A 23489-nucleotide genomic window follows, 5' to 3' on the forward strand; every position below is an offset into this window, starting at 1 on the left:
ATCTTCAGGGGTGACTAGTTCAATGTATTCTGTTGTAAGGACCTCATTCTGCCTTGTAGCCGGATAACTGACATCTGTAGAGGCAATGTTCTGACTGACACAAGATCTAACAGCTTTTTGTTTTTTTGTCTTCGTCAGTGACCCGTCTCGTCTTGGGACAACTTTTTTAGGGAAAATATCATATAATTTGACAAAACAATCTGTTAGTTCTGTGTATTGGCTTCTGTAGTCTGTATCGGCTTGTTCAGTTGATGGCTCTTTAATCTCGTTATTTGTCGCAAGGCTCGCAGCCAGAGGAACGGCTGAAATGAAACATTTTTATTATTTCTTTATTCTTACAAGAAAACATCATGACTGTGATTATCATCATCACCATCAACCCGCTCACTCACTCACTCGGCTCACTACTGAGTACGGGTTTCCTCTCAGAATGGGAAGGGTTTGGCCATAGTCAACCACGCTGGCCAAATGCGAATTGGCAGACTTTATGCCTCGCACTATTTACTTTCGCATTCAGCCGAGCTATATACATTCGTGACGTTGAAAGCATCATCATGGATCGACATAATATTGTGTTATGACAAGGAATTTAACTTTGTGCGATATACAAGAAATTTTGACGAAGAAAACGGCCTGCGGCCGAATATCGATAGCGGCTGATCGAATACCTGTTTACACTAGTCGGTGGCCGAATTACACTTCACACTAATATAATAAAGGCGAAAGTTTGTGTGTATGTGTGTGTTTGTTACTCCTTTACGCAAAAACTACTAGACGGATCTGGCTGAAATTTGGAATGGAGGTCGATATTATCTTAGATTAGCACATAGGCTACTTTTTATCCCGGAAAACCAAAGAGATTCCACGGGATTTCGGAAAACCTAAATCCACGCGGACAAAGTTGCGGGCATCAGCTAGTACTATATATTATCAATATAATAAATGTAGAAAAAGCATTTTTAGAAATCACAATTTGGTTTTTTTTGGAAATTAGCCATAAAATCGTTTATATCTGTCTGAACTCTTAGAATCTTGAAAATGTTTTGAAGTAAATGAAAATCTACGCAGCCATGTAAACATATCCGGCCAAGTGTGGTTCACCGAGCCACAAACGGCCAACCGAGGGTTCCATGTAACAGAAGAAGTAAAACGGTAAGAAGCACGTTTGTTAACGAACCGCAAAACAAGCTTTATTTTTAAAGGATTATTAAGTATTCTATTACTAAGTATTATTTATTAAGTAGGTACCTATTCTTCTCCCTTTACAATCTCTTGCACTGCCAAGAGTCACTGGTAGAGATCTCTTATAGAGATAAGTGCTTCCCTGTCCAATTTTTCTTTCTTTTTATTTATATTGTTACAACTTTCTGGTACCAATAAAAAAAAATAAGTTCGTAAGTATGGGTTACCTGATAGAGATCACTCTTGTGATAAGGTCGCCCTTTGTTTAATTAAGTGTACCACATATTCTGTCTTTGTAATTTTGTTACAATAAAGTTGTTTTAAATTAAATTAAATTGTTAGTTTCAAAGAAACTATGAAATCCAGAGCGTTGGTTTTATTTTTCCTGTAAAATATACATGAACTTTTAAACTAACTAACTTTTTAACTTTGTGGTAAATTATTTGACGATTCAAAAGCACTTGTAAAAGTTTATTTGAATAGAAATCTATTCTATTCCATTTATTAACTATAATCATTATTTCTCACCTTTCAATTGGTAAACTTCGGAGCTGGTTTCACGATAAATCAAATGCAACTACAGGTTGCAGTTTGTGTAAACGTGTATAAAAAGAAAACATTAGTTACTACAAAAGTAAAACACGGTTCATAGAGTTAGATGTCTTTTTACACAAGTCTTTTAGTACCAATCATTCAGCTTTCTCGCAGCTATTGTAATGAGTTTATGACAAAACACTGCACGTATAGATAGTGGGTGAAAAAAAAGTTGTGTTTCACAAAACATTGTATTCACTAATACAGTTTTTTGTCAAGTATATTCTCTATTCACAATTTTACTTTACACCAGTGTGAGTTCTCATGTGCCTCACTAATTGACCACTTAGGGCGCTTTTATATTCGCATAACTTACATTGATATGGCTTTTCACCAGTGTGAGTTCTCATGTGCTCCACTAACTGACTACTTCGGGCGCATTTATATTTGCATAATTTACAATGATATGGCTTTTCACCAGTGTGAGTTCTCATGTGCCTCCCTAAATCACAAGTTGATAAAAACTTACTCTCGCATAACTTACATGGATATGGTTTCTCACCAGTGTGAGTTCTCATGTGCAAAACTAAACCACTATTATAGTTACATTTATATTCGCATTACTTACAACAATATTATGGCTTTTCACCAGTGTGAGTTCTCATGTGCTCCACTAAATGACTACTTTGGGCGCATTTATATTTGCATAATTTACAATGATATGGCTTTTCACCAGTGTGAGTTCTCATGTGCTCCACTAACTGCCTACTTCGGGCGCATTTATATTTGCATAATTTACAATGATATGGCTTTTCACCAGTGTGAGTTCTCATGTGCTCCACTAACTGCCTACTTCGGGCGCATTTATATTTGCATAATTTACAATGATATGGCTTTTCACCAGTGTGAGTTCTCATGTGCTCCACTAACTGACTACTTCGGGCGCTTTTATATTTGCATAATTTACAATGATATGGCTTTTCACCAGTGTGAGTTCTCATGTGCCTCCCTAATTGACCACTTTGGACGCATTCATATTTGCATAATTTACAATGATATGGCTTTTCACCAGTGTGAGTTCTCATGTGCTCCACTAAATGACTACTTCGGGCGCATTTATATTTGCATAATTTACAATGATATGGCTTTTCACCAGTGTGAGTTCTCATGTGCATATTTAAATGACTTTTATATTTAGACTTGTATGGGCAAATCTTGCAAGTAAATCGGTCTACTAATGCATGTCTTTGAATGTGTTTTACTAGGAAACTTTTATGCTTAAACATTTTTTGACAAAAGTCGCAAATGCATACAGTTTTTGACACAGTAACTTTCACTTCAGGGGTGACTGGTTCAATGCATTCTGTTGTAAGGACTTCATTCTGACTTGTTGTCTGATAACTGACATCTTTAGAGGCAATGTTCTGACTGAGACAAGATCTAACAGATTGTTTGAGTACCTTCGTCAGTGACCCATCCTGTCTTGGGACAACTTTTTTAGAGAAAATATCGTATAATTTGACAAAACAATCTGTTAGTGTTGTGTATCGACCACTGTCGTCTGTGTCGGCAGTAGATGGCTCTTTCATCTCGATATTTGTCGCAAGACTCGTGGCCAGAGGAGCGGCTGAAATTAAACATTTTTCCAATTTCCTGTCACTTAAAAGAAATATCATGAATGTGATAATCACTATAGTCCTTAACCAATAGACGTCCACGGCTGGACATAGGTCTCTTGTTGGGACTTTCACACGCTACGGTTTTGCGCGCCAATTGCCGCCATCCAAAAACTCACTTCAAAGTTCAACTTCAAGTCAAACTTCGGGTCAATGCCGCGTCGTAGATGGGGCATTGACCCGAGTTTTGCACTCTTTAAAAAATACTAAATTACTAAAACTAAAAACGCTAAGTTTTTGCTAGCGTTCTGGTTACACCCTGTATACACACTAATACTATGTTACACACTAATATTATAAAGGCGAAAGTTTGTATGTGTGTGTGTATGTTTGTTACTCCTTCACGCAAAAACTACTGGACGGATTGGGCTGAAATTTAGAACGGAGATAGATTATACCCTGGATTAGCACATAGGCTACTTTTTATCCCGGAAAATCAAAGAGTTCCCACGGGATTTTTAAAGTACCTACATCCACGCGAACGAAGTCGCGGGCATCAGCTAGTTATGAAATAAAATGTTATATCTTACCTAAGGCCATCGCGGCGTGTGTGGAAGTGCTGGGACCGGCATGCCTGTGAAATATATCAGAATGTATCTAGAGTGTACCGGGGAGCCACTAGCCAGCATGCAGCTGCACTGCATACAGCAGGTTAGAGAAGAGGGAAGAGTGTTACGATTTCTGATACTAGTATGAGGTTATTCTAACAGTAACTTGAAGTAAACGTTATTGGTACTGGCAGGTATACTGACTTGATCTCAGTGCTGAGTGCAGAGTGTGCAGAGCTGGAGCTCACAGCTGTATGAGGCTTGCATTTTTGTGACGTCTCATATTCACCATCAACGTTACCTTCCTAGCAAATACAAAACAAAATCATAATATTTCAGTCCTTTGAGAGTTTGAAAGAGCAACAACTACACAATCTGGTAGAAGGCTTTGGCCGTGGCTAGTTACCACCCTACCAGCAAAGCCATGCTGGCAAGCGTTTCACCGTTTCAGTATGATGCTGTGTAGAAACCAAAAGGGTGTAAGGTTAATTAAAACTGTCATTGCCCATTCAGGTTAGCCTAGTTCCATCTTAGACTGTCTCATCACTTACCACCAAGTGAGATCGCAGTCAAGGGCTTACTTGTATATGAAGGAAAAAACGTGAATTCAACAAAACAAGCTAAGAGTAAACTGTAAAACATTCACATATTCATTGTTTTTGGTGCAAAATGCTACTACTATATGAATTTAGCAGCTGATGGAAGTGGTATAACAGTGGTAAAAATCTCACCTGGAGATACGTGCACATATGTTGCATGTACGCATGTTCATGGACAAACTCCTCCCAACAAAATGTACATTGGAAGGGAGCACTTTCGTACTTTAATGGGTCCCGAACAAAATCACTGACATTATTGTCATCTTCATTCTCCATTTCCATGTCTTCATCAGCCGTCATGGACTCATCATTTCCTTCAATTTTCATGATACCTTCTAGTCTGGTTTCCTCTAATTCTTTCAGGTTGTCTTCTGAGGGGTGTTCTAGTATGTGCAAGTCACAGTGGTCAGGCCCTAGCGTTGTGAACACCATATTACTCTTTAGTTGGTGTTTTGTGCGGTTTATCAGTTTTATATGTTGTCCTGTAATCTGTTGAGAGACATGTTAAGTGTTAAATGTGTATAGTACAAGGATAAGAAAGGATGCAAGTTTATGTATCAAGTACTCACTAATCCATGTTTTTGAACTAAGTCCATCATCAGTGCACGGGCTCTCAAGCTCATGTCTCTAAATCTACTGAAGTTTATCAATCTCTGAGCACATTGTACGCAAAGTGTTGGTTTTAGGTTTCCTTGATCACACAACTAAAGTAATCAAACAATCCTTAAATAATCCTTGTTTGTCCCTGCACTGTTAACCTGCACTGTTAACCATTTAACAAAAGCATTTGATGGCGTACAATATAGGGATTCAACTTTAATATACATGGCCCTATCCTGTGTGTGTACACAATACATAACCATACATCATAAATTAACAACTTACAGGCTCTCCAGTTAACTTTTCATATGCTTCTTCCAATGCGTATTTACTCATTAGTAACAGCTTGCTGTCAGTGTCTAGGCATATCATGCAAACCTGCAAATATATTTACTATTAGTTACTTCTACAACATAAGAGGAAAAAGACACATTCAGACCCAATGTCTTACTTAGCTACTTCTCCTTCCACAACCGCACTTGATCTGATTTTGTTAGTATTGATTTACTGACAACTAACAATACATAACATGACATTATGAGTTACCTGCACTGTTGAAGGAATAGCATGAGAACGAATTTGCCTTGAGCCACTTTCTGTTTCATAAATGTCATCATTTAGAAAATGCTGCGAGCAGACCACAGCTGAGTCTGGCAGGATGTCTTGTTTGCCGAGGGCTCTGAGCCAGGCAGCACGTAGATGCACTTCACTTGGGAAACTGGAAATTACCATTCATGTTATAGGTACCTACATAACAAACCTAAATCAAAGTGATTCATATTTTACACAGTAGAACCACCTATACTTATGTTCTTAGTTACATTTCAAATACACACACACTTTGATAACTCTTTGAAAGCTGTTGCGTTGCTGCAAGCCGGCTGCGGGGCAGTGCTCCAATGACCACCAGCGTGGCTAGCTGATCTGAACATCGATGTATATGGATTAGCCTTTCCCATACAATTCCGTCCGCAAAAATACGCTTGAATCTTACGTCATCGTCATTGACAAAGTCAAGAGACTTTTGCAAATTCTATTGACTTTTTGAGCGCGTTTTTTATCTTCGACGGGCCCATCCATATACATCGATGGATCTGAACTAACTGATTGCAGCTCAGACTGGCTCAGACCAGCAGTCTGCAGTTAGTACAGAACTGATAACGACAATAAACTCTCAAATATAACACTCAGTTTGACAAGTGAGAACTCGATGACTACCACTTGCGAGTAAATTCAACTCAAATAATACTCACACATGAAAACTGATTTCCTTGCCTTCTGCCTCTGTTGGTGATACATTGTCGGAAGTATTTTCGCAGAAAGACACACAACACCGCATTTTCAATTCTTATTGTTGTGCCTTGAATCTCAAGCTCGATTTATCATCGGAAAACATATGTTCGTGGTATGGTAATTTTTTAACGTGTTTAAATGGTAGCTTTGCTAGATTAAAGATTTACGGTTAAATAGATGTTATTTCCAGATTTTTAAGAAATCAAGACGAACTTTTTGGGCACTTTTCGACGTTTGGTTTTGACCAGTTTTGACGTTTTTTACTTTTACATAGGTATGATGGTTTTTTTTTCTCTCTCGTCTGGCTTTACAAAGATTAGCCAATGTCAAGTTTGTAGGATGACGGTTGGATTGGATAGGTGTCGAGTCGACGTTTCCGTTTGACAGTTTTTTTTTATTAACAGGTTTTACGGCTCTAGATTCTAGCCCTTTTAAGCCTGGTCGTTTAAAATTACTATCACTCATGAATTTAATGCTGCAGTTGTTGCCAGTCGCACTATTTCCATTTCATTCTCCTCTTATATCTTGCACACCAGAAATAAAAGCATACAACGGTCGTTATTTTTCTCTTTACATTGCCTAAAAAGTAAAGAACGGTAACAACTGCTTTAGTTAGAAACTGTGTTACTGTTAACGCTCACCTCCAGATTGAGATAGGTATTAGATTATGTGCTATATTATTATACTGTATGATGCCCGCATAGATTTAGGTTTTCAATAATCAAAAACAACGCCTTTACTTTATACAGAGTGGTCAAAAAGTCGTGGATCAAACGAAATAGGGAGATAGAGGAGGTAATTTCTTGCAAAAAAAAAAAATCTACAGCATGGCCATATTTAAATTGCCTTGAGTTATGAATATTTTTGGGTTTTTTAACAAAATACCAGATTCTCTTACAATTAGACTAATTAAAAAAAATGAGATAAAAAACAATAAAACAAACGATGCTGTGTCATTACTAGATAATGTATCAGCACAGCACTACTTCTACTGAGGCTCTGGCTACTAAATTACAAGAGCAATTAATTTTTTTCCAAAACTTTTAAAGCGTTACCAAAAATTAAATGTCACTTTAAAAGCGCACTGTGAAAAAAAAATGTACTACAGAAAAGTGACACTGTATCAGAAAAACTTGCTGATTTAATGCCAATTTAAATGAGGTATAACACATTACTCTTAGTTTCGTGATTTTTTCATATGAAGGTGCAAATTTCAGTAGATTAGTTTAATTCAAAATAATTTTGAAGATTATCATGCTGCTAGTTAAACTGCTAGTTTTTTGTACGTTGGAATGCTAGAAACATCACTGTGCTTGTCACACTTAAAATTTGTGCAAAAAAAACAGAAACTCTTCACTACCACCACGTGTCAGAACTACCCAGAACGCCCTCTTTTCTAGGAAACAAAAGGATAAAAAAACTATGCCTCTCTTTCACATCCTACTTATTCCAACAATGCAAATAGAAAGGATGATTAGTGTGAACGAGAGGCATAGTTTCTTTATCCTTTTGTTTCCTAGAAAAGATGAACTACTTGCAAGACGGGCATTCTGGGTAGTTCTGGCACGTGGTGTTAGTGAAGAGTTTCTGTTCTTTTCACGACTTTTTGACCACCCTGTATAGATATATTCAATATCAATTTATAATCGACATTTTCTAAACCCCATCAGCTTTGGTGGGCAGGTCCTCTGCAGCATCAGGATTGAAGAGTTGGAATCCAATTCTTTTTGGAACAATTTCGCAGTTTCTCTATCGATCAAAAAAAAAATACGCAAATCAGTTAAGAAATATCGGCGATATCGGTGTACAAACGTAGAAAAACACAACTCCATTTTTGAAAGTTGGTAAAAAATGTAGCCTATGTTACTCCTTGGTTAATGCTCTACTTATCTATTTCTATAGATGTCCCATCAAAATAGGTTCAGCCGTTCCGAAGATCAACCCGTTCAAACAGACAGACAAAAATTTTAAAACGTGTGATTCAGATATGGTACAGTTCAAATAACCATATGAGCTTAATATAAGGTAGTTAGGTAGTTAGTTATTTCGAAATTACAGACAGACAGTTCCTTATCAAAAACCCCAATAAGTTTTATGGCCCGATCCGGGACCTCATGATCCGCCGTCGAATAGCCTCTGCAACAAGGCAAGTATTTATTTCGATGACCATAGCCGATGCTAGTCCTTGACTGCGATCTCACCTTGGTAAGCAATAGTCTAAAGATGGGACTGTTTTATTAAACACTTATTCCTGTTAAGTTTTCGCCCGGCATCGCGATGAACAGCGTCGTCGCTTGGCGGCACGGCTTTGCCGACAGAGGCAACTGGGCACGACCAAAGTCTTTCAGCCTGAATCATATCAAGTCATGAATCTATACCACTACATCAGGCAGGTCGTCAAACCTTTACAAAACTACGGTAAGTACTTACGTAAAGAATGTATCTAAAATAATACACAGATTTAATTGTTATACTTTTAATACTATCCCACATTAAACATTCTTATCTATGTCATAGCCAGATCGTAGAATTAAAATGGTGGCATTTCATGAAATAGTCAACAAGCGCTGACAATAAAATATGTTCAATCGACGTTTGTCGATTCGGTCGTAGTATGTAATATTATAATCAAATCTAAGATATATATACATATTAAAATAATTATACTAAATAAAAAAGGTTGTATCAATAATATTAAGTAATAAGTAATTTAACAGTTATGCGTTTGCAACTTGATTTCAGGCCTAAGTCCAAACTACTTAAATTATGCTACGTCAAACTGGTTTATCCTACGCGTGTCAGAATATAGTAATCAGCCTAGGACAATGTCGTTCGACTTAAAAAGTAACCTTATATTTTAATAACTATTTTCTGACGAATAATCATAATATAATAATAACGTGTAGTGTCTTCATTAATGTCAGGGCATCCCAAAGTGGGTGTGTCATATCACTCATACCCAGATCCTCCAAGATACACTCTACACAAAGAACACTACACACTGTCTGTTGTAGAGTTTATCTCCCGAGCATTCTCCGGTGGTGGAGTGAGACGTGCGGTTCACGAACTTGATGAAGGCGTTTCACCAATGGCAGTGTGAGTTCTTATATGACTCATTAGACTAGCTTTATGTGCACATTTGTACTTGCATATCTTGCAGGAGTATGGCTTCGTGTGGGTTCTCATGTGCGTCACTAGAGTGCTATTTCGTGCGCATTTGTAATCACATAACTCACACAAGAAAGGTCTTTCACCAGTGTGGGCTCTCATGTGCTGCACAAGACTATTACTTTGTGTACATTTGTAATAGCATAAGTTGCACAAGAAAGGTTTGATACCAGTGTGGGTTCTCATGTGCTGCACTAGATGACTACTTTGTGAACACTTGTAATTGCATAACTTACACGAGACAGGTCTTTCACCAGTGTGGGTTCTCATGTGCTGCACAAGACTACTACTTTGTGTACATTTGTAATTGCATAAGTTGCACAAGAAAGGTTTGATACCAGTGTGGGTTCTCATGTGCTGAACTAGATGACTACTATTTGCACATTTGTACTCGCATATCTTGCAGGAGTATGGCTTTTTACCAGTGTGGGTTCCCATGTGCCTCACTAGAGTGTCATTTCTTGCACATTTGTAATTGCATAACTTACACGAGAAAGGTCTATCACCAGTGTGGGTTTTCATGTGCTGCACTAGAGTGTCATTTCTTGCACATTTGTAGTAGCATATCTTGCAGAAGTATGGCTTTTCACCCGTGTGGGTTCTCATGTGCTTCACTAGAGTGCTATTTCTTGCACATTTGTAATCACATAACTTACACGGGAAAGGTCTTTGACCAGTGTGGGTTCTCATGTGCATCACTAGAGTGCTATTTGTTGCACATTTGTAATTGCATGACTTACAAGAGAAAGGTCTTTCACCAGTGTGGGTTCTCATGTGCGTCACTAGAGTGCTATTTTCTGTACATTTGTAATTGCATAAGTTGCACAAGAAAGGTTTGATACCAGTGTGGGTTCTCATGTGCGTCACTAGACTGCTATTTGTTGCACATTTGTAGTCGCATAACTTACATGAGAAAGGTCTATCACCAGTGTGGGTTCTCATGTGCTGCACTAGATAGCTACTTTGTATACATCTGTAATTGCATAACTTACACAAGAAAGGTTTTTCACCAGTGTGAGTTCTCATATGAATCTTCAAATAACTTTGATATTTACATTTGTACTGGCAAATGTTGCAAGTGAACAGTCCGACTTCACTGTGAGTCTTTATGTGTTTAACTAAGAGACATTTTCGGTTATACATTTTTCTACAAATGTCACAAATGAACCCTCTTTCCTCGACGTGTGAACTATTTTCTAAAGAATTATTACATTGCATGTTATTGTCATTCTTCAAACAATCAGTTTTACTTTGTAAAGCTTTAACTGTATTAATGTCTGGTCCAACGTCTACTGTCGTAGGGATTTCATTTGCATGATAATTGATATCTTTAGAGGCAATGTTCTGATTGACCTTAGGGTTTTTGAAAATGTCATATAATTTAACTACGCAATTTGTTAATCTACTAATGTTTATGTTCCTTTTGCAGCTGATATCGGATGTATGGTTATCGAATGCGCCATTGTTTAGTTCAAATACTGGTTTACTTTCCCGGACTGCATCGGTATCTTCATTTGCTGGCTCTTTGTCAGGAATGACTGAAACAAATTATATTTCTTGTTTTATTTAGTAAGTGGGACAGGATGATTTATAATCACCATATGCTACAGTTGAACTGCATGTATTTGCATGTACTTTCATCATTCATAATCATGTCATCTGTCGCTCTGGCTACGCGATGTAAGACACGCTAAACGTAAACAAACTAAAATAACGAAAAACAATATAAAGTATAAAATCAAGAAATATTTATTAAACACGTCTTCCCTTACGTAAACAATTCAATAATATATAAATAATAACAAAAACCCAATTGCTTACATAAACACACGCACACGTATACTACGCATATTTCATAATTACATTCTATAAATATCCTATACTACTTATAGTTTTTATCTAATATCTACATAGAACAGCCTGTATAAGTCCGGTAACGAGTTGGCTAGCATCGCCTCGGTGCCGAGCGCCACAAATACCTAATGTTCGTGCGCTGTGCAACCAAGTAGGTACCTTACTTTGTATAATATATAATCTTATACCAGCATAATATTATTGTATTGAGTGTACTGAGTAGTCTCACCCGTATTCCATACAGTTAATTTTTGAGGAATGTGCAGCGCCCAGACAAGTCGCCAAGACTTCAGGGCGCTAAGAATACAATGTAAATAGTTGTAAGAATAAAAAAAATAAATGAAAATCTCATATAAGCTACACCGCTGCCATGTTGCCACCGCATCAGCCTTGCGCCACCTTTTGGTGTATACTATTACCGCGCAATAAAATCGCGGCACCGATGCAGCGTGCTGCGGTGCGGTGCATCTCGCTAAAGCTGTATGCGATTTTTATCAGCTTACACTTTACACTAACTTTCGGCCCGGCTCCGGCTTCATGGACGTACCCTACGCGGGTTTAGATCACGCAGTGCTACGATTTTTTTTACAAGTTTCCTTTAGCTTAAAATAACAATTTTTAAAAGAATAGTCATTACACTATGTATAAGGTACACTCTATACAAAGCACACTACACCCTCTCTGCTACAGAGTTTATGTCCTGAGCCTTCTCCGGTGGCGGAGTGAGGCGTGCGGCTCACGAATTTGATGAACGCTTTTCACCAGAGGCAGTGTGAGTTCTCATATGCCTCATCAGACTACTACCCTGTGCACATTTGTACTCACATATCTTGCAGGAGTATGGCTTTTCACCCGTGTGGGTTCTCATGTGCTTCACTAGAGTGTCATTTCTTGCACATTTGTAGTCGCATAACTTACATGAGAAAGGTCTTTCACCAGTGTGGGTTCTCATGTGCTTCAGTAGAGTGCTATTTTCTGTACATTTGTAATTACATAAGTTGTACAAGAAAGGTTTGATACCAGTGTGGGCTCTCATGTGCCCCACTAGGTAACTACTATTTGCACATTTGTACTCGCATATCTTGCAGGAATATGGCTTTTCACCCGTGTGGGTTCTCATGTGCGTCACTAACGTGTCATTTCTTGAACATTTGTAGTCGCATAACTTACATGAGAAAGGTCTTTCGCCAGTGTGGGTTCTCATGTGCTTCACTAGATTGCTATTTTCTGTAAATTTGTAATTGCATAAGTTGCACAAGAAAGGTTTTATACCAGTGTGGGTTCCCTTGTGTGTCAATAGATTAGTTTTGCTTGTACTCCTGTAATTGCATAACTCACAGGAGTATGGTTTTATACCAGTATAGGTTCTTGTGTGCAACATTAGCTGGCTATTTTTTGAACATTTGTAATCGCACAACTTACAGGAAATTGGTTTTTCAGCAGAGTGAGTTTTCATATGCGCCTTCAAATAACTTTGATATTTACATCTATACTGGCAAATATTGCAAGCGAACAGTCTTGCTTCAGCGTGAGTCTTTAGGTGTTTAACTAAGAGCCTTTTTTGTTTAAACACAATGCGACAAATATCACAAATGAACCCCTCCGTGTGTGAACTACTTTGTAATGAACATTGTATATCAATGACATTCTTCAAACAATCAGTTTTACTTTGTACAGTTTTCGATACATTTACTTTTCCAGTGTTAGTGACAGGTTCAACATATTCAGTTGTAGAGACTTCATTCGCACCTGTTGCCTGATAACTCATATCTTTAGCCACAATGTTTTTATTTACACAAGCCCTAACAGTTTTTCCTTCTTGTCTTGGTACATCATTCTTAGAGAAAACATCATATAATTTGACAAAGCAATCTGTTAATCTGATGTTTTGGCAACTGACGTTAGTATCGGCTTTCTCAGTTAGGGGTTGTTTTATTTCATTATTTGTCGTAAGACTTGCGTGTAGAGGAGCGACTGAAATAAAACATTTTAACTACATATTTCCTTGTTTAAAAAACCGGCGAAGTGCGAGTCAGACTCGCGCACTGAGGGTTCCGTACTCGGGTACCTTTTTTAACATTTTGCACGATAAATCAAAAACTGTAATACATAAAAATAAATAAAAATCTGTTTTAGAATGTACAAGTAAAACCCTTTTATATGATACCCCACTTGGTATAGGAATATTACTTTGAAAATTGAAACATATCTTAACTTTGTTTTAAATGATGTAACCACAAATTCGTGGTTTTCAGATTTATTCCTGTACTTGTACTATTAGACCTACCTACCTGCCAAATTTCATGATTCTAGGTCAACGAGAAGTACCCTATAGGTTTTCTTGACAGACACGACGGACGGACGGACGGACGGACAGACAGACAACAAGTGATCCTAAGGGTTCCATTTTTCTTTTTGAGGTACGGAACCCTAAATATGTGTAAAATGTAATGTGATGAATAACGCAATATCTTACCTAAGGCCATCGCGGCGTGTGTGGAAGTACTGGGACCTGCATGCCTGTGAAATAAATATCAGAATGTATCTAGAGTGTACCGGGGAGCCACTAGCCAGCATGCAGCTGTACTGCATATGGCAGGTTAGAGAGGAGGGAAGAGTGTTACGATTTCTGATACTAGTATGAGTGTATTCTAACTGTAACTTGAAGTAAACGTTATTGGTACTGGCAGGTATACTAACTTCATCTCAGTGCTGAGTGCAGAGTGTGCAGAGCTGGAGCTCACAGCTGTATGAGGCTTGCTTACTTGTGACGTCTCATATTCACCATCGCCGTTACCGTCCTAGCAAATGCAAAATACATTCGTAACATTTCTGTCCTTTGAGAGTTTGATAGAGCCCCTTCACAACTATACAAGCTTAATCTGGTGGAAGGCTTTAGCCGTGGCTAGTTAGCACCCTACCGGCAAAGCAGTGCTGGCAAGTGTTTCACTGTTTCGGTATGATGCCATGTAGAAACCTAAGGGGTATGGGTTTCATAAAACTGCCATTCCCCATCCAGGTTAGCCCAGTTCCATCTTAGACTGTCTCATCACTTACCACCAAGTGAGATCGCAGTCAAGGGCTAACTTGTATATGAAGGAAAAAATACGTGAATTCAACAAAACAAGCTAAGAGTAAACTGTAAAACATTCACATATTCATTGTTTTTGGTGCAAAATGATACTACTATATGAATTTAGCAGCTGATGGAAGTGGTATAACAGTGGTAAATTATCTCACCTGGAGATATGTGCACATATGTTGCATGTACGCATGTTCATGGACAAACTCCTCCCAACAAAATGTACATTGGAAGGGAGCACTTTCGTACTTTAATGGGTCCCGAATAAAGTCACTGACATTATTGTCATCTTCATTCTCCATTTTCATGTCTTCATCAGCCGTCATGGACTCATCATTTCCTTCAATTTTAATGATACTTTCCAGTCTGGTTTCCTCTAATTCTTTCTGGTTGTCTTCTGAGGGGTGTTCTAGTATGTGCAAGTCACAGTGGTCAGGCCCTAGCGTTGTGAACACCATATTACTCTTTAGTTGGTGTTTTGTGCGGTTTATCAGTTTTATATGTTGTCCTGTAATCTGTTGAGAGACATGTTAAGTATTAAATGTGTATAGTACAAGGATAAGAAAGGATGCAAGTTTATGTATTAAGTACTCACTAATCCATGTTTTTGAACTAAGTCCATCATCAGTGCACGGGCTCTCAAGCTCTTGTCTCTAAATCTATTAAAATTTATCAATCTCTGAGCACATTGTACACAAGGTGTTGGTTTTAGGTTTCCTTGATCACACAACTGAAACAACACACAACTAAAGTAATCAAACAATCCTTAAATAATCCCTGTTTGTCCCTGCACTGTTAACCATTTAACAAAAGCATTTGATGGCATACAATATAGGGATTCAACTTTAATACACATGGCGCTATCCTGTGTGTGTACACAAAACATAACCATACATCATAAATTAACAACTTACAGGCTCTCCAGTTAACTTTTCATATGATTCTTCCAATGCGTATTTACTCATTAGTATCAGCTTGCTGTCAGTGTCTAGGCATATCATGCAAACCTGCAAATATATTTACTATTAGTTACTTCTACAACAGAAGAGGAAAAAGACACATTCAGACCCAATGTCTTACTTAGCTACTTCTCCTTCCACAACCGCAATTGATCTGATTTTGATATTATTGATTTACTGACAACTAACAATACATAATATGACATTATGAGTTACCTGCACTGTTGAAGGAACAGCATGAGAACGAATTTGCCTTGAGCCACTTTCTGTTTCATAAATGTCTTCATTGAGAAAATGCTGCGAGCAGACCACAGCAGAGTCTGGTAGGTTGTCTTGTTTGCCGAGGGCTCTGAGCCAGGCAGCACGGAGATGCACTTCACTCGGGATACTGGAAATTACCATTCATGTTATAGGTACCTACATAACAAACCTGAATCTAAGTGATTCATATTTTACACAGTAGAACCACCTATACTTATGTTCTTAGTTACATTTCAAATACACACACACTTTGATAACTCTTTGAAAGCTGTTGCGTTGCTGCAAGCGGGCTGCAGGGCAGTGCTCCAATGACCACCAGCGTGACTAGCTGATCTGAACATCGATGTATATGGATTAGCCTTTCCCATACAATTCCGTCCGCAAAAATACGCTTGAATCTTACGTCATCGTCATTGACAAAGTCAAGAGACTTTTGCAAATTCTATTGACTTTTTGAGCGCGTTTTTTATCTTCGACGGGCCCATCCATATACATCGATGGATCTGAACTAACTGATTGCAGCTCAGACTGGCTCAGACCAGCAGTCTGCAGTTAGTACAGAACTGATAACGACAATAAACTCTCAAATATAACACTCAGTTTGACAAGTGAGAACTCGATGACTACGACTTGCGAGTCAACTCAACTCAAATAATACTCACACATGAAAACTGATTTCCTTGCCTTCTGCCTCTGAAGGTGATACATTGTCCGAAGTATTTTCGCAGAAAGGCACACAACACCGCATTTTCAATGCTTATTGTTTTGCCTTGAATCTCGAGCTCGATTTATCATCAGAAAACATATGTTCGTGGTATGGTAATTTTTTAACGTGTTTAAATAGTAGCTTTGCTAGATTAAAGATTTACGGTTAAATAGATGTTATTTCCAGATTTTTATGAAAACAAGATGAACTTATTTGGCACTTTTCGACGTTTGGTTTTACTTTTGACGTTTTTGACGAATAACGGTTTTTTTTTTCTCTCTCGTCTGGCTTTACAAAGATTAACCAATGTCAAGTTTGTAGGATGACGGTTGGATTGGATAGGTGTCGAGTCGACGTTTCCGTTTGACAGTTTTTTTTTTATAAACAGGTTTTACAGCTCTAGATTCTAGCCCTTTTAAGCCTGGTCGTTTAAAATTACTGTCACTCATGAATTTAATGCTGCAGTTGTGGCTAGTCGCACAATTTCTACCTATTTCATTCAAATATCTTGAACACCAGAAATAAAGCATACAACGGTCGTTATTTTTCTCTTTACATTGCCTAAAAAGTAAAGAACGGTAACAACAAGCTTTAGTTAGTTAGAAACTGTGTTACTGTTAACGCTCACCTCCAGATTGAGATATTTAGATATGTCCTTTAATATTATAGGTACTATAATATGATGCCCGCCTTGATTTAGGTTTTTAAATAAATCAAAAACAACGTCCTTACTTTGTATGTAGTTACTTATTATATCATATTATATTCAATATCAATTTATAATCGACAGTTTCTAAATCCCATCAGCTTTGGTGGGCTTTGTGAGAATAGTCGATACTTTAATTTATTTCTTAAACTGGACCTTTTCAAGTAAAGATTTTTATATAAACCTGTGAGGATGATACTGCCATTGTCGCAAATAAAATAACCATAAGCCTACGTTGTCGTATTAGTTTACAAATTGCGAAAAACCAAATTAAATTTGAATTTCGCGGACAGGCCGGTCTCATGCCCTTAAATGGTCATGCGCACAGAACATTAATACCCTAGGGGTCATGCGTCAAAAACGTCAAATCAATTATCAAACATAATCCTACTCTATGTCACAGCTCTATGTATCAAACGTAGAAAATGTCGAAAAATGCTGCCTTAGTGCCAATAAACTCTAAAAAGTTAATCTTGATATCTGGAAATAACATTATCAGCTATTAACCGTAAATCTAGCAAAGCTACCATTTAAACACATTATAAAATTACCATACCACGAACATAGGTTTTCCGATGATAAATCGACCTTGAGATTCAAGGCAAAACAATAAGCATTGAAAATGCGGTGTTGTGTGCCTTTCTGCGAAAATACTTCGGACAATGTATCACCTTCAGAGGCAGAAGGCAAGGAAATCAGTTTTCATGTGTGAGTATTATTTGAGTTGAGTTGACTCGCAAGTCGTCGTCATATCGAGTTCTCACTTGTCAAACTGAGTGTTATATTTGAGAGTTTATTGTCGTTATCAGTTCTGTACTAACTGCAGACTGCTGGTCTGAGCCAGTCTGAGCTGCAATCAGTTAGTTCAGACCCATCGATGTATATGGATGGGCCCGTCGAAGATAAAAAACGCGCTCAAAAAGTCAATAGAATTTGCAAAAGTCTTGACTTTGTCAATGACGATGACGTAAGATTCAAGCGTATTTTTGCGGACGGAATTGTATGGGAAAGGCTAATCCATATACATCGATGTTCAGATCAGCTAGTCACGCTGGTGGTCATTGGAGCACTGCCCTGCAGCCTGCTTGCAGCAACGCAACAGCTTTCAAAGAGTTATCAAAATGTGTGTGTATTTGAAATGTAACTAAGAACATAAGTATAGGTGGTTCTACTGTGTAAAATATGAATCACTTAGATTCAGGTTTGTTATGTAGGTACCTATAACATGAAAGGTAATTTCCAGTTTCCCGAGTGAAGTGCATCTCCGTGCTGCCTGGCTCAGAGCCCTCGGCAGACAAGACAACCTGCCAGACTCTGCTGTGGTCTGCTCACAGCATTTTCTAAATGATGATGTTTATGAAACAGAAAGTGGCTCAAGGCAAATTCGTTCTCATGCCATCCCTTCAACAGTGCAGGTAACTCATAATGTCATGTTATGTAATTTTTAGTTGTCAATACAAACAAAATCAGATCAAGTGCGGTTGTGGAAGGAGAAGTAGCTAAGTAAGACATTGGGTCTGAATGTGTCTTTTTCCTCTTCTTTTGTAGAAGTAACTAATAGTAAATATATTTGCAGGTTTGCATGATATGCCTAGACACTGACAGCAAGCTGATACTAATGAGTGAATATGCATTGGAAGAATCATATGAAAAGTTAACTGGAGAGCCTGTAAGTTGTTAATGTATGATGTATTGTTATGTATTGTGTACACACACAGGATAGCGCCATGTATATTAAAGTTGAATCCCTATATTGTACGCCATCAAATGCTTTTGTTAAATGGTTAACAGTGCAGGTTAACAGTGCAGGGACAAACAAGGATTATTTAAGGATTGTTTGATTACTTTAGTTGTGTGTTGTTTCAGTTGTGTGATCAAGGAAACCTAAAACCAACACTTTGCGTACAATGTGCTCAGAGATTGATAAACTTCAGTAGATTTAGAGACATGAGCTTGAGAGCCCGTGCACTGATGATGGACTTAGTTCAAAAACATGGATTAGTGAGTACTTGATACATAAACTTGCATCCTTTCTTATCCTTGTACTATACACATTTAACACTTAACATGTCTCTCAACAGATTACAGGACAACATATAAAACTGATAAACCGCACAAAACACCAACTAAAGAGTAATATGGTGTTCACAACGCTAGGGCCTGACCACTGTGACTTGCACATACTAGAACACCCCTCAGAAGACAACCAGGAAGAATTAGAGGAAACCAGATTGGAAAGTATCATGAAAATTGAAGGAAATGATGAGTCCATGACGGCTGATGAAGACATGGAAATGGAGAATGAAGATGACAATAATGTCAGTGATTTTGTTCGGGACCCATTAAAGTACGAAAGTGCTCCCTTCCAATGTACATTTTGTTGGGAGGAGTTTGTCCATGAACATGCGTACATGCAACATATGTGCATGTATCTTCAGGTGAGATTATTTACCACTGTTATACCACTTCCATCAGCTGCTAAATTCATATAGTAGTAGCATTTTGCACCAAAAACAATGAATATGTGAATGTTTTACAGTTTACTCTTAGCTTGTTTTGTTGAATTCACGTTTTTTTTCCTTCATATACAAGTAAGCCCTTGACTGCGATCTCACTTGGTGGTAAGTGATGAGACAGTCTAAGATGGAACTGGGCTAACGTGGATGGGGAATGGCAGTTTTATGAAACCCATACCCTTTAGGTTTCTACTCGGCATCATACCGAAACCGTGAAACGCTTGCCAGCATGGCTTTGCTGGTAGGGTGGTAACTAGACACGGCTAAAGCCTTCTACCAGATTGAGCTTGTGTAGTTGTTGCTCTTTCAAACTCTCAAAGGACTGAAATATTATGAATTTGTTTTGTATTTGCTAGGACGGTAACGTTGATGGTGAATGTGAGACGTCACAAGTATGCAAGCCTCATACAGCTGTGAGCTCCAGCTCTGCACACTCTGCACTCAGCTCTGAGAACAAGTCAGTATACCTGCCACTACCAATAACGTTTACTTCAAGTTACAGTTAGAATACACTCATACTAGTATCAGAAATCGTAACACTCTTCCCTCCTCTCTAACCTGCTACAGTGCAGCTGCATGCTGGCTCGTGGCTCCCCGGTACACTCTAGATACATTCTGATATATTTCACAGGCATGCAGGTCCCAGTACTTCCACACATGCCGCGATGACCTTAGGTAAGATTAATTACTTGTAAATCATAATAATATGTCAACCTAACATAATTATTTAAAACTAGTGACCCGGCCAGGCTACACATGGGTAGCTTATTACAATTTCCATAGGGATCTCTGATTAAAAAAAAAAAAATATAACCTACTAGCCGACACCCGCGACTTCACCCACGTGGATTTAGGTTTTTCGAAATCCCGTGGGAACTCTTTGATTTTCCGGGATAAAAAGTAGCCTATGTGCTAATCCAGGATATTATCTATCTCCATTCCAAATTTCAGCCAAATCCGTCCAGTAGTTTTTGCGTGAAAGAGTAACAAACATACACACACACACACATGCAAACTTTGTCCTTTATAATATTAGTGTGATGTCACTCAGGAATAATGTACTGTAATTTGTACTGGTTAAAGTAGTTTCAATATCGGTTCAGTAGTTCCAGACATTATTTCCTGCAAACAAACTTACAAACTTTTCCCCTTTATAATATCAGTTTAAATAGGTAATATTGGAATTCCATTAACTTTTAACAACTCATTTTAACTTTGTGTCAAATATCATGTCAAAAGTATGATATCAGTCTTTGTTTTAAAAGTGACATTTTATAAATGTTATGGATGCTGTCAAATTAATTGTCACTAGCTGATGCCCGCGACTTCGTCCGCGTGGATTTAGGTTTTGAATCCCGTGGGAACTCTTTGATTTTCCGGGATCCGGGATAAAAAATAACTTTTGTCACTCTCCAAGTTTTTAACTGTGCCCATGCAAAACAGCACGTCAATCCGTCGCGCTGCTGCGACGTGATTGAAGGACAAACCAACAAATCAATAAACCAACAAAAAAAACACCCGTGCGCATTTATAATATAGTGATAGGTCCTATCATTACGCAATCTCAGTAAAAGTATTTATAAGGAAATGTCAGTTAGACCATTTTTGTGACGGGCGCTACCTCAAAACTAAACTAGTTAGGAATATGGAATTTCGGTATATCATGTACCACATATCTGTACTGTTTTTAAACAACAAATACTGAAAAGAACGATTTGTGGAATAGTTTTTGAGTTGTGACTACAACAAACGAACGATTTTATGGGTTTTTCTTTTAAGGTTCATTGCATTGTTTTCGCTCAGAGAACAAATATTTCATACACCCAATATATGATGTTCATAATCATGTACGGAACCCTAAAAGAGCGAGACCCGATTCGCACTTGACCGGTTTTTAATAAATTTTAAATGACCCCAATAATTGTGTATGTTTCATTTCAGCTGTTCCCCTGGCCGCGAGTCTTGCAATAAATATCGAGATGAAAGAGCCATCAACTGAGCAAGCCGACACAGACGACAGTGGTCGATACACAACACTAACAGATTGTTATGTCAAATTATATGATATTTTCCCTAAGAAAGTTGTCCCAAGACGGGATGGGTCACTGACGAAGACACAAAAACAATCTGTTAGATCTTGTCTCAGTCAGAACATTGCCTCTAAAGATAGCAGTTATCAGACGACAAGTCAGAATGAAGTCCTTTTAGCAGAATGCATTGAACCAATCACCCCTGAAGAGAAAGTTACTGAATCAAAAACTGTGTACATTTGCGACTTTTGTCAAAAAATGTTTAAACAAAAACAAAACCTAGCAAGACATATTCAAACTCATTCGTTAGTACGTCAATTTACTTGCAATATTTGCCATTACAAATTTAAATTTAAAGATTATTTAAAGGTGCACATGAGAACTCACACTGGTGAGAGACCATATCCGTGTAAGTTATGCGAGAGAAAGTTTTTATCAAATAATGATTTAGTGAGGCACATGAGAACTCACACTGGTGAAAAGCCATATCATTGTAAGTTGTGCAAATATAAATGCGCCCGAAGTAGTCATTTAGTGGAGCACATGAGAACTCACACTGGTGAAAAGCCATATCATTGTAAGTTATGCAAATATAAATTCGCCCAAAGTGGTCAATTGGGGAGGCACATGAGAACTCACACTGGTGAGAAACCATATCCGTGTAAGTTATGCGAGAGTAAGTTTTTATCAAATAGTGACTTAGTAAGGCACATGAGAACTCACACTGGTGAAAAGCCATATCATTGTAAGTTATGCGAATATAAATTCGCCCTAAGTGGTCAATTAGTGAGGCACATGAGAACTCACACTGGTGAAAAGTGAAATTGTGAATATTGAATATACGTGACAAAACACTTTATTATTAAATACAATGTTTCGTCAAAACGCAACTATGTGTTTTTGTCGCCCGCTATCTATACGTGCAGTGTTATAAACTCATGACAATTGCCACGAAAAAGCTAAATGCTTGGTACTAAACAACTTGTGTAAAAAGACAAGCCGTAAAATCATTGGGAATGCCGTTAATCAAGGATAAGAAATACGCTGTCGACAACGCACGACCACGGCGTTTGTATTGAATCTTACTCAAGACGATGATAGCACTGAGCACCTATATTGTTTCTCTCTTTTTAGTTTATTTTACTTGTACCAAGTCGGGTTCAAGTTGTCTCATTTTGCCCGTAACACAGGTTTTCCTAGTACGGGTGCCAAAGCACTCCATCTGGCACTACTTGGTAATTTTTATGGAAGCAAAGTAGGTAGATATGATACCTACCTGGTTCGCGCGCAAGAAGTCAAGTCTCAGGACTGGTGATAAGCATGCATTTTTAGGAACTAGTTACAATCAAAGTATGTTTAGATGTGTCATATTTGTTTTGTTAATGTTTGTAACCCAAATATTAAATATATTAAATATTAAATTTTTTCCGTAGTCGGGTTATAGTTTTTTCAACTTTTTTTTGTATGTTTCTTGTGCCTTTGAACCCCTCGCTACACTCAGGATTCTAACCTTCGCCCGCTCGGGGTTCGTTCAAACTAGGCACTCACAACAAAATTGAACTTTGCTATCTTGTTGAACAAATAACTATATTATTACCCACTTAATTTTATACTTGCTTTAATTTTCCTTGTATAAAGTAGTTAGGTACCTACATACTTGGTTTTAGTTAAATAGTCTAAATTAAAAATTTATAACACCCCCAACAAGTGAAGGTTACAGTAACTAGAAAAAAAAATGATAACTTTTAAACGGCTGAACCGATTTTCTTGGATGA

The 23489-nt window shown here is 37.8% G+C and overlaps 2 protein-coding genes across 2 annotated transcripts; one reads left to right on the top strand and one right to left on the bottom strand.

Moving 5' to 3' along the window:
- Nucleotides 1-8892: 8892 nt before the first annotated feature.
- LOC123878316 (zinc finger protein 846-like) lies at nucleotides 8893-16140 on the bottom strand. Its single transcript, XM_045925478.1, has 9 exons — nucleotides 16006-16140; nucleotides 15712-15883; nucleotides 15451-15543; nucleotides 15132-15266; nucleotides 14695-15051; nucleotides 14155-14255; nucleotides 13931-13974; nucleotides 10184-11138; nucleotides 8893-10099 (listed from the first exon to the last, which is right to left on the bottom strand). The coding sequence occupies exons 1-9, from the start codon at nucleotides 16122-16124 to the stop codon at nucleotides 9493-9495; spliced, it is 2583 nt and encodes an 860-aa protein (XP_045781434.1). The 5' UTR covers nucleotides 16125-16140; the 3' UTR covers nucleotides 8893-9492.
- A 1441-nt stretch (nucleotides 16141-17581) lies between these two features.
- On the top strand, nucleotides 17582-23141 carry LOC123878395 (zinc finger protein 561-like). Its single transcript, XM_045925592.1, has 8 exons — nucleotides 17582-17876; nucleotides 18412-18583; nucleotides 18745-18837; nucleotides 19035-19169; nucleotides 19250-19606; nucleotides 20041-20141; nucleotides 20316-20359; nucleotides 21626-23141. Exons 1-8 carry the CDS (start codon nucleotides 17791-17793, stop codon nucleotides 22534-22536), a joined length of 1899 nt encoding a protein of 632 aa, XP_045781548.1. The 5' UTR covers nucleotides 17582-17790; the 3' UTR covers nucleotides 22537-23141.
- Nucleotides 23142-23489: the final 348 nt, after the last annotated feature.

Source organism: Maniola jurtina, chromosome 26, assembly GCF_905333055.1.
Source record: "Maniola jurtina chromosome 26, ilManJurt1.1, whole genome shotgun sequence".
Lineage (NCBI taxonomy): Eukaryota > Metazoa > Arthropoda > Insecta > Lepidoptera > Nymphalidae > Maniola > Maniola jurtina.